The 15881-nt window shown below is 43.1% G+C and overlaps 1 protein-coding gene across 1 annotated transcript in view; it reads right to left on the bottom strand.

Moving 5' to 3' along the window:
* EXT1 (exostosin glycosyltransferase 1) overlaps nucleotides 1–15881 on the bottom strand; it is a 186851-nt gene that overhangs the window by 7270 nt on the left and 163700 nt on the right. The window contains exons 5-10 of the mRNA XM_005441441.3: nucleotides 11002–11134; nucleotides 9548–9666; nucleotides 8743–8838; nucleotides 5941–6030; nucleotides 2055–2215; nucleotides 915–1086 (exon numbers count right to left, since the gene is read on the bottom strand). Coding sequence (XP_005441498.2) covers nucleotides 915–1086; nucleotides 2055–2215; nucleotides 5941–6030; nucleotides 8743–8838; nucleotides 9548–9666; nucleotides 11002–11134 — 771 coding nt within the window. The remainder of the gene's footprint in view (nucleotides 1–914; nucleotides 1087–2054; nucleotides 2216–5940; nucleotides 6031–8742; nucleotides 8839–9547; nucleotides 9667–11001; nucleotides 11135–15881) is intronic.

Raw genomic sequence — 15881 nt, 5'->3', positions numbered from 1 at the left:
GTGCAGTGGCGTACAGATAAAGGAGTCTACCAACTGGCATTGCCACTCCCCAGTCAAAGATCCAAGTGATGCTAATAGGAGAAAATGTGAGGGGAAAATAGAGGGCCCCTTCATTCTCCTGCCCCCTTGTAATCACGGCACTGTTTGTAGTGAGGATCACAGACACTGTGGCAGCACAGATGGGAGGTTATTTAGGACTTGCAGGTCTTGCAGGACTTGCTGTTCCTCCCATGGCTCTCTCACACAGGGCAGGAGGAAAAGTGCCCCCAGGCTACCATGTATCCCTGTTACTAGAAGGTATATCCATTTCTGCAATAACGAGTGCTTATCCAGTAGCTGGAAGGGGATCTAAGGCAAGTATTTCATGGCTGCTAGTGAGTGATGTCATCACTGTGGGACAAAATGTTCCTCACTGGGGAAAACGCTTGGACATCACAAATTACCTCTGTTGTGACAGTCCAATGTCAGTGCTCGAATCACACTATAGACTTCAAAATATCACAGGGATAGCCTGGTACATTATATTAATTAATAATAATTAAAAATAGAAAACCTTTCTAGAATTTACTTCTGTTTCTAGCATTCCACGACTAGGTCTTAGTTCTAGAATATTTAATTAGAAGACTAGAGTTTAACTGAAATTTGGTCACCACAATCATTAATTCCGTAAGTTTGGGATCACCGTGAGAGAAAACTAGGAAGAGAAGCTGTCATCCACAGTAAATGTTTGCCATTTCACCCTTTCCTTCATTAAAATAAGCATATCTAAATCTATTTACATTCCTGATAAACTAAAAACTGAAAAAAAAAAAAAAAGACAGACAGAAGTGTATCATTCTGTAAGCCTAACCTAGAAATAAAACTGCCATATTATCAGTACATCCAAACTGGTAAAACGTGCTGTGGATACATACCTGTCCCATCATGGTCTCCTTATACTGTTTTTTCTGTGTTACTTTGATTGGAGGCAATTTTGTCACAGCTGACACCAAAAAATTCATTAGAATGTCCTCACAATTAGCCAGTTGGTCCACCATATTCTTTAGGCTGGCAGGCAGGTAATGAGTGTACAGGTAGTGATAATATCTGGAAATCAACAGCAGCATTATTAATACAAGTCACTGGGCTTTCAGGGACTTCTGAGACTTCAGGAAATTTCTGCCTCAGCTGAGAAACAAGTTCTGTACTCAACTCTGGATATACCACTTCTTTTCTTTGGTCTCATCCTCCAAAAGGAAGGGAGAGCAAATGAGCATCTCATCAAGACAGTAAACAGCGCAAATGGAGAAACAAAACATACGTCTTTTTTGTAACTGCATTGAAAGAAATAATGCGGATCTAAGTATCAAGATAATGGAGTAGCAGGAAAGAGAGCACTACGCTGCTGTAATGTGATAGACAACACTGATGAATCCATCCTCCCCCTCTTCTTTCAAAACTGTTCAGCTGGAGAGAATTCTATTAAACTGGCCTACTCCTGTGCTTAGATTATCCTTACATATCCCTTTTTGGGGATGTGGATTAGATACTCCAGAATTTGCTGACCTTCTCCTAAGATCTAGAGAGGTCTTTGGTCTGCTGAAGTCCTAACAACAAGGGTTTTCTCCGACGTGCTGCAATATGTTGATCTGTGACATGTCCACTGTGCTACATTTCTAGAGTAGCAGGAAGACTGCAGTTTGCAGCTGTCAGCCAACACATACCCAGAGCTGGTCTGGAAGTAACCTCCTTTCTGCTATGCTACAGGCCATTCAGCCAAGCAGCTTAATGAATTCGGGAACTCTTTGAAGTGTGTAATTCCTGATGTTAAAAAGAGCAGTCCGACTGCCTCAAAATACAAGTGACTTCAAAGAGACCCAACAAGCGCAATAATGATTACCAGATCCCCAGAGCTAAACCAAGAACTTAAATTATTACCCCATAAAAATAAACCCATTTATTATCTTTCCATTTTTTCCCCTCCCCGGAAGAATGTTCTTCACACACACACCCCCACCCCCATTTACTATTTTGCTTCATACAGAAGGAGGACAACAGATGCTCTAGGTTCTTACTTGTGGTAAATAGCAGCTCCTGTCAATACCATGGAATAGTCATTAGTCCATTTGGAGGTATACCCCCACCTCTCCTTAGTGTTGTCCCAGAAGTGACTGCGAGCAGGGTACCCTACAATCCTCTCTGGAAAACTCTGCCAAACTGTAAAGGCAAAATCCACCTGCAGACAAAGGCACAGGCCAAATGAACACCGAAACTGTTTCAACAAATGTCAACAAAACAAAATATTACCTTGCCAGTAATTCGTAATTCAAAATCTTGGAACTGTTGCAAAACATTAATTCTATGTATTCATCAGTAAATTAAGCTGACTGCTTGACATTTTGCCCTATAATTATGCACATTTTAATGGTTCCTGTTAAAGGGAGTCTAGAGCATCACAGCATTACATTAACATTTTCAAGCTTGCCCTTTACATATCAGACCTCTTCCAGTTACAGAAAGAATGGGTGTAGGTGCACGTATTTATACTTAGATGCAACATAGAGTGGAAATAGCTTTGCAATAAACTGAAACGCTGGCACATCTTTGTGCATCTCACCTATGATTTCAGTACTCTTAAAACTTGGAAAATCAGGAGTCAAATGCCTGAAATTACAAGGGTGACTCAGCGAGATTAAAACAGGCAATCAGTGCAGAGTCCTTTTATATCTTCCATCCACTCTGTGCCTTTGAGGACCACGCAGGTCATATTTTTAAGACTGTCTATACATCCAAGAGGGTTAAACATATAGCTTAATAAAGAGGAAGGTAAGATTCCCATGTAGTTAAATGGCTTTAGGAGCCTATACTTTAAGAAAAAATGACTGATAGTGAATGAGCCACAAGAAGATGTCAAATGCTGCTGAGTGTTTTTTTATTTTACTGTCTTGCCATAACTATTTTAATAACTCAGATCTCTGAGAATTGAAAAGGTGACAGGACATTGCTTCCCCAGGATCCCACCAAATTCCTGGTGACACTAGTAAAGGGAAGATTGTGGTTGTCTGCAGAAGGCTTCTCAGCACTAGATTTGAAAGGAGTATGGTAAAAATATGTATGGAAAGATTTTTAGTGCTGTAAATTTCATTGGCAGTCCCTCCACTTCAACTTAGATTTTGGAGCTCAAGCTAGACCAACATTTTAGAAAGAGCTAAAGACAAGTGTAGTTGTCCTGGTCAGACCCAAAAAAAGGAGCACTTTGTTTCTGCACTACACACCAAGTTCCTTCCAGGACCAGAGGGACCTAAATATGTGTTCAAAAATGCTTGAAAAACCTTCCAAGCACCTACCCAAAGTCAAGGGTGTAGAGGTTAGATAAAGAATAGCTGCTCTGAGAACAGTCACATTTGGTGTGATTACTGTCAGACTTCTCGCATTTACAAGTGTTTTTATGAAACAGAAGAGTCGCACATGTACTGGAACACAAAGTTAGGGACTGGTTATTTTCTTTCAAGTTGTTTCAAGGAATCTGAGGCCAACTAGAAAGACAATATGCACAAGCCAGTTACCGTTGTGATAGTTCTGATCTCATCCAAATCAATACCACATGAAAGAACTAAAGGGTTTTTTCCCCCGTAAAGGCCTTTCCCATAAAACGTGACATCTGTTTTCTTTAGAGAAGTCTGAGAATCTCAAACTAAATAAATAATAAAGCAGCTGCACTCAGTGCCCTCACTTACGCTTTCAAGTATCTCCCCTTGCACCAGGGAGATACGCTAAAGCAACTACCCTAAAAGAAAACTCTCTTTATTACCCTCCCCCCCCGCCCCTCCCCTGCCCCAGCCCTCATCCTGTATAAATTCCAGCAGCATTACCACTCAGCTGATCAGCAGGAAAAGCCAACCAGGCTGCCAGTCTCTTAAACCCCTGTATCACTTCTGACCCGAGCTGATTTCTAATTACTTCCCACGCAAACATCCCTCTGCGCATGTGAAACAGCTCCTCTCAAAAGAGCAATGATGTGCTGTTCTGTTGTGAACAGAAAATCTTTTACTACTTTAAGAGCCGGACAGTGCAGAGGATGTGCCTGGTGACTGCTCCTCTCAACAGGAACGTGATCGTGTTTGACCACATTTCTAAATTGCCTTTTCTGGGCCCTGAGGCTTTGCCACAACGACCACCCATGTGCAGCTAGTTTCAAGGGAAGCTTCACACCACACGCTCCATGTCAGTGTTTCAACACGCTGCTCCTTTGCGTAAGTTGTATGATGGGGGAAGTGAAGCAACAGAAAGGCCACAGTTCTTCACAGAGAGCCACCAAAGAGAGCTGCTGACTCTGGCACCCCAGCAGAGACATGCCGAAGCTGCGAGGCAGATGCTAGGAGGAGCTGGACAGCTGGTTCTCTCTGCAGCACTGGGGCCATGGGTCTCGTAGAGCTTATACCCACCACACAAACATGCAGTATCAGCTGCAAGCTGCTCACAGGAGGGAAGAAGCCAGAAAAAAATGTGTATGTTGTCTCACACAACAACAAATATTTGCATTTCAGAATCTTTGGGGTAAAACATGGCCAAGCTGAATGAGAAACACTTTATTTCATATGCGTTCCAGAGAAGCCTGAATGACTCCAAAGTTTGGATGATGACTAAATACCAGTCAAAACAAAACAAAGCCCCTAATCCTCATGGAATCCACAGGCTGGATTGCTGTAAATAGCACCTCAGTGCAATGAAGTCCCTGAGACATCTTACCATGGCCCCCAGGGCAGCTGAGACAGGACCCTTCATCCTGAGCCACAACCTGCTTAGGAACTCCAGCTCTAGGATAAATGCCTTTTATTGGTTTTGGGGCAGTCTGGCTATGCAGGGCTTTGCACACATGTGCTTTGGCAGCAGCTGTAATTCCTCCTCATCTAGCAGAAACTACCAAGGTATAATCTTTGGATCAAATAGGTTCAATGCCAACTACTTATTCCATCTGTGCAGGAAAAGAGGGCTATCGTGGCTCCTTCTGGAGCAGTCTGACTCCATACTGAGGAGAAGAGCAGTTGCAATCTCATCCATTTAGAAGAAATTCAGTGACGTCTTAGGGTATATAGCAGTGACTGGTGACTAATGTTAGGCATTTCTTCACTGACACATAAGCAGTGGTAGCATCAGTGAAAGATCCCCACCGCTGACAAAAAGACATTTTTATAAAGGTGAAGTGGGGAGAAGGGAATGGCCATGAACATGGGGAAAAAAAGGGAAAAAGAAAAGAAAAATCGAGTTTTTCAAGCTGTTCCCTGGACATCATTAATAATGTATTTCCCAAATATTGCACTCTATATAAACTGTCATCTGTTTCCCCTGTGATTCTCAGGAAGAGGTTCCAGAAATCAATACTCATCCCAGTTGTAAAAATTGGTTTTCTACAGTATTTTTCTTTTCTTAGAGCTATCTTGCTCTTGGCACAAACACTCCAACACCTAAACTAGCAAAGACCTCCAATTTTATGGGGCAACACAATGGTGAAAGAGCATTCCTCAGTGAAATCCTGCATTAGGGTGATAATGCTGTCTTTTGGAGCGACAGCAGTCCCCTGCTACTGACACCCCTCCCTTCCCCACCTACACCCTACTGATAATGTGGAGGGAAAAAACCTACCCCAATCAGAAAAGTGAGAACAGAGTATTAAAGCTGACTGCTCTTGGCTGCCTACACCCGCCTGCAGCTATGTTACTAAAATAATAAGGAATGGAAGAACCATATGCTAATGATGAGCCAATTAACCAGGGCGAAAAGCTCCTCTGATGGCAGGCAGTGGCAGGGTTGCTGAAACAAGTGCAACACATTAAATCTGAGGAGCATAGCAGAAAATCTTATAACATTTGCTCACTGGCAAAGCCATGAGAAGAGCCTGTCTGCTATGCTCAGGCTGAGCTGAGGAACCAAGCAAAGCCCCAGGCCGACAGGGACCCTTACCTCAGTGGTTGAAAGCACGGTGTCCTCATCCAGGCTTAGCACTGCATCTGTCACTATGTTGTCGTAGGGTAGGAAGCGACTGCTCATAACCTGTGGGTATCCAAGGCAGGAAAGGGAGGAAAAAAAATCACTTGAAGGACTCTTTCCAAGGGAAATACTTTATTTCATTCCTCACTCTTATTTCCTTTTGTCTGAGGTACACTGCATATCTCTGTCTGATGGAAAGGACACTTCAGCTCAAGAGTGAAAGACTGTCATTTTTGTCATCCCAGCAGTCAGCCTACAAGTTCTACCTGAGGAGTAATTTCTGAACAGACCTCCCTCTTTGGAGCAGGCTGCTTTCCTTTTGCAACAAACTGCAATGGTCTGTACTGAGAATTACATATACCTACAGCTTCTTCAGGGACGACACTTTCCTGGTAGCTAGGACTGTCCCTCTGCTCTCCTACAGAGTGTGAGGATCAAAGATAATGAATGCTGAGAAGGACTTTGCAGCATTCATAAGGGTACACAGCTGGGAAGCCAAGCAGTCCAGGCTGTGTGTGAAGGACGTTATGCTGCCAGGATGGTTCTCCTGTAAAGTGGTACAGCTCCATCTCTGTGCATTGCTGTTGTATCCATAGGGAGCTGCTGCCAAATGGTGCAACATTCTCTATCAGGAAAGGAGAATATGATAAAGAACATGTGTATCGGTTGAGCTTCACATGCATCAAGGATTATATTGGTATTGTAGCATTTTAGAATGTCACATTCTTAAGTGATATAGCTATATAAAAAAATCTGTATGGAGAATAAGCTTTTAAAAACTATGGCAGCACAGTTCTCAAAGTAAAAGGAAATAGATGGGAAAGCAGGATCAAAAAGATAACAACAGCAAGAAATGAGAATCCATATGGTTTCTTTAGCAGACTAATTAGCACCTCTTGAGAACTGATGAACAGTAACAAGGACACAACACAATTTGTTTCCCTCATTTTCTAGGAAAATAGCCTGGCTAGTTAATAGACTTATTTTCCAATTTATTATGGCAAGAAAACACTACAAAGATCAGGCCCAGTAGGAGGAAATCACTGTATGGAAACAGGGACATGGAGAAGTTTTACACATCCCTCATAATGGACATGGTCACTTTTGAGTCCCCTGAAATCAGTTTGGAAGCAACTCTTTGGAATCTACACCTTGATTCAGGGAAAGCTCTGCCTCCATAATCACGATGTTCACGGTGCCTGTCTGGAGAGCATCCCTTCATTGCTACGATGGCCTCGGTCCAGGGAGGCAGGGGCTGTGAGGAAGAGGTAATCTGGCAGCGGCTGATCGTTTTGCTTTGCTTACACTAAGGCAAAGCAGAGCAAGTCGTCAGCGGGAGACCCAAATTCTCACCCCAGCTCTTTTACAGACCGTGTGAAATTGTCAAATAGTACAACAGTCGGGAATACCCATGCATTTGTTTTCGTAGCTAAAGCTCCCTTTTGTAAAATGGGTGTGACAATGTATCGTGATTTCAGGGGAAGAGTGAAGGTTAGGTAAAGGCAGACCTCTGTGATCACCTGCACGGAGTAACTGCCTGCCAGTACGCTTCAGTTAAGTCTGAAGATGAAAAGGAGTCCCTCTGTGCAGCCTTTGAATTGCACTGCTCTGGCTCTGCAAGCTTTGTCCAAACAAACAGCTTTTCCGTGCAAGAAACCATTTGGCCTATGTTGGGATATTAGAGGTAAGAGACTGTCCACTATAAACACACCTTTGTGTACTCAGGAGACTCATTTGTAATCTAAACAGTGCCTGGGGCCAATTTCTACAAACACTGTAGAACTGGTCAGAGATTTTCTCCCCTATCTCACCTCTGAAAGTTTTCCAAAAAGAAAAAAAAACAACCCCCACAATGTTCAAAAGACTCAGAAATCACCACAGCCTTCCTTGGCCCTGCAGCAACTCTCCTGATACTGTTTACATGGCTAGCTAACGCAAGAACCGTTAGCTGCCAACTTCACAGGGCTCTCACCTTCCCCTTGTTAAGGTGACCGGGGGAAAAGACCAAAGACGGGACTATAAATGCAAAACAGCACTGTACAGCCAAAGCAACTAAAAGTTCCCTTTGCAAATGCAGAGCTTGGTCTAGAGCTCGATCAAATGCAAGGCCTGCGTTTGGAAAGGAATCATCTACTTCAGCATGGATTTTAAAAAAAAACCACCTCTTTTCTTATCTGGGTGGTGTCTGTTTCAGCTTTGTGGAAGTACAAACAAAGTGTTGCACAGCAAGAGATGACACAATGACTTTGTTCTCAGGCAAGTGTCCCTTGCCTCTTCTTTTTTTTTGGTGGTGGGATCCCATCACCAGCAGCAGTACCCTACAAGGCCATGAGAGAAGGTACTTTTCAAAGGGAAGTTAACACCATTAATTCTCATCTCTTCCTCTGCTTTTGAGTCCACAGCTGACCCCCAAGTCTTGCATCTGACTGCTCAGACTCAATGAATCCAGCTGCATCACTGCTTTCATGCACCTGCAGACAGAAATCTCCAAAGACGCGGTCAGCGCTACCTACTCTCGGGGCCACATTTCAAAACTAGGTCCCACCTGTGAATCTCAGATTCATGGCATTATTTGCCATGCTGATGATTTCTGAGAACATGGGCCTCATGCATGAAACACAGATCCGTGACCAAGCTGGTACAAAAGGCCAAGGAATAGAAAGGAGCTATCATACTGCTGGGAACTACAAAGCTTTCACCAAAGCGGCTAGAAAAATAAATTCTGGTCCCATTGGAGAATACAGGCAATCTTTCACCATGCTTCTCTCCACCTACCTTGCTCTCTCCTTCAATGACTATGACAGGCACAGAAGTGGCAGGCCAGCGGTGTTTGGCTGGGAGGGGTTTATCACAATTCCATAAAACAATAATCTGAAAGACAGTATCGGACCATGATCAGAGACCTTTGTGGCAATGCAGTTCAAACCCTAAGGATCTCCAGACAGAAATGTTAAATTCCAGTTAGGAATTTCAAAATCAACAGCTAAGAATAACACTTCCTACAGTAATTTCACCCATCCTGACTATTTACAATATACATCCTCACAGGCAAGTATAGGCTGGACAGGAACTCAGGAAGTCTATCTCAGCCAGGTCATACGGTTGTCACTGATTTACTTTGGCTCTCATTAAAGGCTAAACCACTTGTAACACTTCACTGCAAGAGGGTGCTCCTCCTGAACTCCCCAGGGTTTCTTTTAGACAAGCCAAAATTCTGGCACTGCTGAGACAAAGAGCCACCGGCAGCAGGAAGGAAGATCACATCGGGGCTCTTAAGGCACAGACATCCTTTTGCAATTTGCAGCGCACACAATCCTGATCTTTAAAGTGCATTCATTGTTCAACCTGCTTTGTGAAACAAAGGGGTTTAATTACTGTCTCTATTCCACTCCCACTACACTCAGAATTTTTGTTTGCCGTGCATGCAGGTCACAGACAGTAGAAATCTCAGAGAAAAGAAACATCAGAATTGAAAACAGGGTTAAAACAGGACTGAGAAGATTCGACATCAGTAGGCTCTTCACTCCTGGGTTAATAGTTTTGTCTCCCTTGTGACTGACAGTCAAACAGCGCTGCTTACCTGTGCACAGTACTGGGACTTGGCTACAGCAACCAGGAGTTTCAGCACAGGCTGAGACTGGGAAACCAGGGGAGTTACTGCGTGGATAACGGCAGTGAATGTGGAAAGAGGCTTCAAACCTGAAGTGAAGAGATATGTGTTCAGTAAAGACAAAATTGCCCCGGTTAGTACAGATTAAAGGACTCTGGAGATGGAAAAATAATCTGCGCTTAATGCAAACCTTGCCATGTTTTTTTAGACCACCTCCTTTCGTCTCAGATAGTAGGATACCAGATGCTTCAGAGGAGATCACACTTCCCTTTAACTCCCATGCCCTCTGAAATCCCTGACTCCAACACAATTACTGCCTTTTCTTACTCAGTATTTCCACAGATGTCCTGCAATCTCTTTCTTTCATTCAGTTTGTCCCACAGATCATATTGATATCTCGTTTGTTCAACTAAATGTGTTTCTTGACGCGGGCTCTGTTTTGCTGCCTGGCTCTGGATGCTTGATGTTTTCTACAGATTATCTCTACAGCTTCCAGAAGCTTGTTCGGTTTCTTCAGTTCCATTACAGACTCAGATTTTTGCTCTTTCTGGGTTGATCCCTGTCCACATGCGTCTTCAATTACCTCCTGAGCTGTTAATTCTGCTTGCATCCTCGCCTTCCATTCTGACGTTTTTGTCTCACTACGATTTCCTTTTCTGCCTGAAGTAACAGATCCTACTGCCATCTACCCTTCATTACTGCTCTCAATCTCATCTAAATTCATCTGTGTGGGGTCACAGTCATTTTTCATCAAAATTCCCACAAAAAACTTCTCCTCCCTTTTTAACATGGCAACTGTGCATTTTTAGCAGGTAAGCAGTACAGATCCACACAAGTGGGATGGCACAGGCTGAGCCAAAAGTAGCAGCAGTCTGGTAAGCAGGATCACTTCAGCATGCAGGCACACTCCCCTGCAGAAGTCATTGTTTAAGTTCCACTTCAGGAAAAAGCCACGGACCTAAGCCCTATTCATTCCTGCTAGTGGGATCCATATGAAGACACATAGTATGGAGAATAAATCCATACCAGCTATGCACTCCAATAACAAGTGTCATGGGTAAATTACCAGTTTTCCAATTTGCCAAGCACAAATAAACAAAGAAAGCAAAAAGCTATTCCTCTTATGTCCCCTTGGGCCATGAATGGGTCAGCAACTCAGACATTAATTACTGGCAACTGAAAAGTATGAAAAGACATAGATTTTTTTAAAACAATCTTTGCAAGTGAGAGGCACGTGATGCATGTTGATGAGTCAGAGACATTCCAGTCTACAGTGGGCAGGCAAGATTGAGACAGGATAAACAAAAGGCACCATTAACTAGAAATGAATGGTAAGTCACTTGGCCCAAGCTACTCAAATATCAAATTCCAAATTTCCGCTAGACATTCCAAATACCTCTAGATTATAGCAAGGATTCACTCACCAAGATTAGCATAGTAGTAAGGAAAATCTCCCAGATATGAGGAATACTGTGGCAGTACAAATAACCCTCCAGGATGTTTGTTCCATATTAAGCTGTTACGTGATATGTGCTTAAATATTCTGTCCTGAATAATCTGGAAAACAAGAGAGGTAATGATTTTTAAATAGACTGTAATAGTCACCGGTAGAAGCTTCAGGGACTCCAGCTGACTGGAATCATCACCCATTCTGCAAAAAGCTGAGGCACACAAATTACTAGACATTCCTGCTTAATCTCTCTTAAAATGACACCGAACTTGCACACTTTGACACCACTTCAGCACCTCAGGCTTTGTGCAATAGGTTTCAGAACACCTCGTTAGCCTCTCTGGACATGGGGACCTTGCAATTCATTGCATTTTGTATTTCAAGTCAAATATTTTGTCTATTAGAGTATCTTAGCAGTTGTAAGCCTGATTAGTTCAATGTCAGTTTTACTATCCAGAACTAACAGAAGATAATTATTTGAGGATAGCATTACAAAGCTAGGTATTATTTTGAGATAATGAGAGCATTCAAAACCACAAAGACTTTCAGCAAATCAGGCTGCACTAATTATTCATTTTTGCTTAATTATAAAGGGATATTAGCATTCAGATACATCATCTCAGTTCTATAACAGCTCCTTGTTGAATGAAACAGAAAAAGATCTTTTGGCAACTACTGTTTCTGTAGAGGGCTGCAAACGCAGATTTCTAGATTTCTAAAGGTCAAAACGGATTGCTAAGTCATCTACTTTACCACCTAGAATACCACAAGCCACAAAAAAAGTTAGAAAGCTATACAATTGATATGTGTTTTACAAACTAATGATGGTTAATTCACATCAGATGCCTGTACGCAAGAGCCATAGTGGTTCTTATACCAATGGGAGCTTTTTCAAACTTGCTGCAAAGACATAACAAGACTCAGTAACTGGACAAATTCAGCCTCCAAATAAGATGCAGCTTTCTAAGTGCAATACGCTGTTGGACATATGTTCTTATAGATTTGCCTTCCCTCAGAGCATCAGAGGTTGGCAGGTCTGGAGATGGGACATTGCAAAGGGCCAGAGGGTGGTGAGGAAAGAACTTTGCCTACGTCAGCTAAGCAGGATCACCTTGCCGCCTTCTGCAGCTCATGTTCTGTCATCAGCTAAGGAGATTTCACATAAATGGCGGTTCATGTATTGCACAGGGCTCAAGTGCCAAGAACACGTTGGCTCTCCTAACCTAATGTCTCTGGCCTTAACACAAGCATATCTGGGTGAAAATCTAAGGCTCTGAAGTTGGACTAAGTCTGATCCCTTGTCATTCATTCTGGCCTTAAAATCTATGCAACTAAAGAACGTATATACCCACAGCACAGGAAAACTAAAAGCAAGCAAAAAGACCCAACACAAGCTGAACAGAAGCAGCTGTTGGAGTCTAAACAAGCTAAAATCTCTGTAAGCAGCTGAGTTCAGGGACATTTGGTCAATACAGAACATGAATAAGTGTTGCCACAAGCAGTGGTTGTCCTGTAATTTTTGATTGCCATGACAAAAAAACATTATAACACCAGTTACATTGCGCTAGACAATCCACTGCTGGTGGCAACACATATACTGCTAAACAGGGGCAAATGTTAGGTGTTTGCATGCTTGTCTACAATTTAATTTTGCCTACAGCCAATTACCATAAATAATATGCAATAATTCACTCACAGGAGTAAGCAAATGTAACTTTTTTTTTTTTTTTCTGAGTGCATCTGAATTTTTCTGTTTGGAAAATTAGGTGCATCAGTTGTCAGATCTTGTGCATGGTGGTGGGGAGAGGAAAAAAAGATGCTGACTGCGGTTTCTCCACCTGCAATTTATGCCACTAAACAAAGACAGAACCTAGAAAGTATGTATTTTTGAGTGTTTACCACAACGCCTAAATATTACAGCTCCTTCATCCTGCTTTCTCAGAACTGGGGCATAATCAGATAAGGAGAAGTCTGCAAATTTACATGGTCAGGGGGTTTTCACAGATGATGGAGTTTTCCACCGTGCTGGTAGCCAGCAAGGCTGCAGGGGAAACACATGGCTCGCATTCAACGCTGCCTCGGTGCACCCAGAGCTAGCGCAGCTCTAACACAGAGCAGGCCCCGGGTGCCACACAGCCTTCAGTGCATGTCAGGCACACAGATCTCACCAGCACAGTTCCGCACCAGGCTGGGGAGCTGGCCTCGGTGATTTATCACAGTTAACAAACGGAAGATTAATTTATCACACTCCTGGTCTACATAAGAAATCTAGCTGTCCATCATGATAGAGAGGAGAAAAGACCACTTGGCAGAAAGAGAACAGAAAAGTACACAAAAAGATAACATGGAGGACCAATCAATTAAAACGCAGAGTGTATAGTGTTGCACATATTGCAGAGACAGACAGCAGCTACACGGCCTCTCCAATGATGAGGCATGAGAGGAAGTTTAATAAGAGAAGGAAGGGGTTAGGATCTCTGGCAAGATCTCCCTTTTCTTTTTGGAATTCATTACTAGTCCAATATTTTTGTCCACCTCATCCTCACACTTCAAGAAGTTCACATATTGCCTTAATCATTGATGCTTCTCAACATGCCTCAGCCAAGAAGCAAACATTTCTTGTCTGTACTTTATGCCGCCCCTCTCCCCTCCTCTTCCCAAGCAGTGGACTGAGCATGCTTCACAGAGATTTAGGGAAGTTTTAGGTTTGTTTTCAGAGAAGACCAAGCTAAAAAAGTGCAGATACACTGCAGCATGCATCTGGATGGTGTTTGCAGCAGTTCACTGCTGCGCTGCCAGCGTTCCCACTCACCAGCCTGCAGCAGACACTCGTGAACAGTTTCCTGACCCACACGATAGCCACGGCACAGGGCACTTCCTCTGTGCCTGCAGTAAGCGCTGATGGCCAAGTGATACAAACCTCTTATTTTGGCTATGAGCTGTCTGGCTTAGGCCACCAGATGCCGTGAGAAGATCGAGGACCTTAAAACGTGACTTGATGCTTTCAGAGGTGTGCAGGATAAAGGGCAGAGAGAGCTGTGATGTCCTTGCAGACATCTGAGTGGGTGAATACTTTTTCTATACCGATATCCTCATATGTGGACATGTACCAGCACTGCAGTCAGCAGGCAAGTGATTATCTTGATGATACCTAGCATCATCAGAGCATTCTGACACAACAGTGTCACAACAGAATACGGATAACATCCACCAGAAAAAAATAATCGTGCTAGGAATTTATTTGCAGGCATCAGATTTTAAGAAGAGATTATCTGCTTGTAGATTTCAGACACTAAAAATCACGCTCAACTGTTTTTTTTTATTTTCTGTCTATTTTTATTTCTGTAACTGTTTATTACTTTCCTAAGGAAAGTTAACTCAGGACTTTACTCAGGCAAGTTGAAACGTTCATAAATCTGTTCATAAAACCAGAATCCCTCTTAGCTGTCTCAAAAATTTCTGAGAGTCCTGTATTAAAAAATAAACAAAAAACACCTCAAACCAAAACCACCCCCGCAAACAAATGAAAAATCCCAGAACATAACTTCAACACCAGGCATGCATTACTCAGTTTCATTAAATTAAACCTTCTAGGAAGATTTTTGTTTTCACTTTAGTTTTTCCCCTCCAAGCAGAAACTCCAGATCGCTGGTTGCTCAGCTGCTTCAGCTTTATTAAGGGTTTTGCTGTCCCCTGTGCACCTGTGGCCACATGGGCCAACGTGTCCCAAAGCAGCACTGAAGACACATCTGTGAGCGCTGGAGCTTGATGTGATGGACACCAAGGCTGTGGGGACTGCAGGTTATGTCCCCTCAAGATCAGCCCCAGCACAGGCAGGAGAGGTGCAGTGAGGAGAGCCGTGCATCTCTCTCCTTTTAGCAATCCCTCGCAATAGCAGGGTGCATGCAGGGAAGGGGCAGATGGTCCAAGAGGCACCCTGACTGTCCCTGGGAATACGGGTAAATAAGGCTGTGAGCAATGGCACACGGTCTTCCAGCTTTGTGAGTTTGATCCTGGCATGGGCCGTGATAATTATAACCATCTCATCAGCACTTATGGGGAGTTTTGAGGATGCAGAGCAGTTCCCAACAGGCAGCACAGATGAAGACAAGCTCCTCCAAGGGCAAGGAGAGCATTGCGAGGATAGCTACGCCAGGAGCTCTGAGAATGTTCCCTGGTTGGTTTTCTTTACTGGCACAGAAAAGCCTAAGGGACTGTCCTGCAGCAGCTGGAGTTAGATCCGCCACAGGCAACCTGTACTGCAGGCAGCAGCACTCATTTGCAGTTTTCAGGGGAAAGCAGGCACAGCGAAGAATGTGGAGCCTTACTACTGTGCACAAGAAAGGATGCAATTGCAGAAGCATTAGCATAAAACAAATGCATTCGCACCTACAAAGTGAACCACTTCCAGTGGTAAAAGTGTGTCAAAAATTTATGTGCAAAATTGCAAAACAATTAGAAGAGAAATCTGCTTTTGAAACTGTAGCCTGGGCCCTACTTCTAAAGAGCCTTTCATCTCTCCTCTATCTCTGAATTCAGAAAGGATTCTCTCCACACTTGAGATCATCTGTCTCCCTGTTTAACAGCAGTCTAATTATGATTATTTATTAATATTTTATATGGATGATCAGGCCCATCCCTTATCCTGTGTGTGAAGATAGGACACAGTGATTTACAAGCCCCCGCTTTTCCTTGAGCCAGACCAACAACCCCATCACAAGGCATCAAAATGCTAAGGGATGGTCAAGGAAGAGCACTACTGTAGCGTTTTTACCAAAATGAATTCCAGCAAGGTTTCTTAAAGAAACACATTCACTACCAATGACAAGGATAGTGATTCATAAGCCACAAAGC

The sequence above is a fragment of the Falco cherrug genome, chromosome 3 (genome assembly GCF_023634085.1).
Source record: "Falco cherrug isolate bFalChe1 chromosome 3, bFalChe1.pri, whole genome shotgun sequence".
In the NCBI taxonomy this organism is placed as follows: Eukaryota; Metazoa; Chordata; class Aves; order Falconiformes; family Falconidae; genus Falco; species Falco cherrug.
The sequence above is the reverse complement of the archived record's forward strand: the minus strand, read 5'-3'. Positions and strand labels throughout refer to the sequence as shown.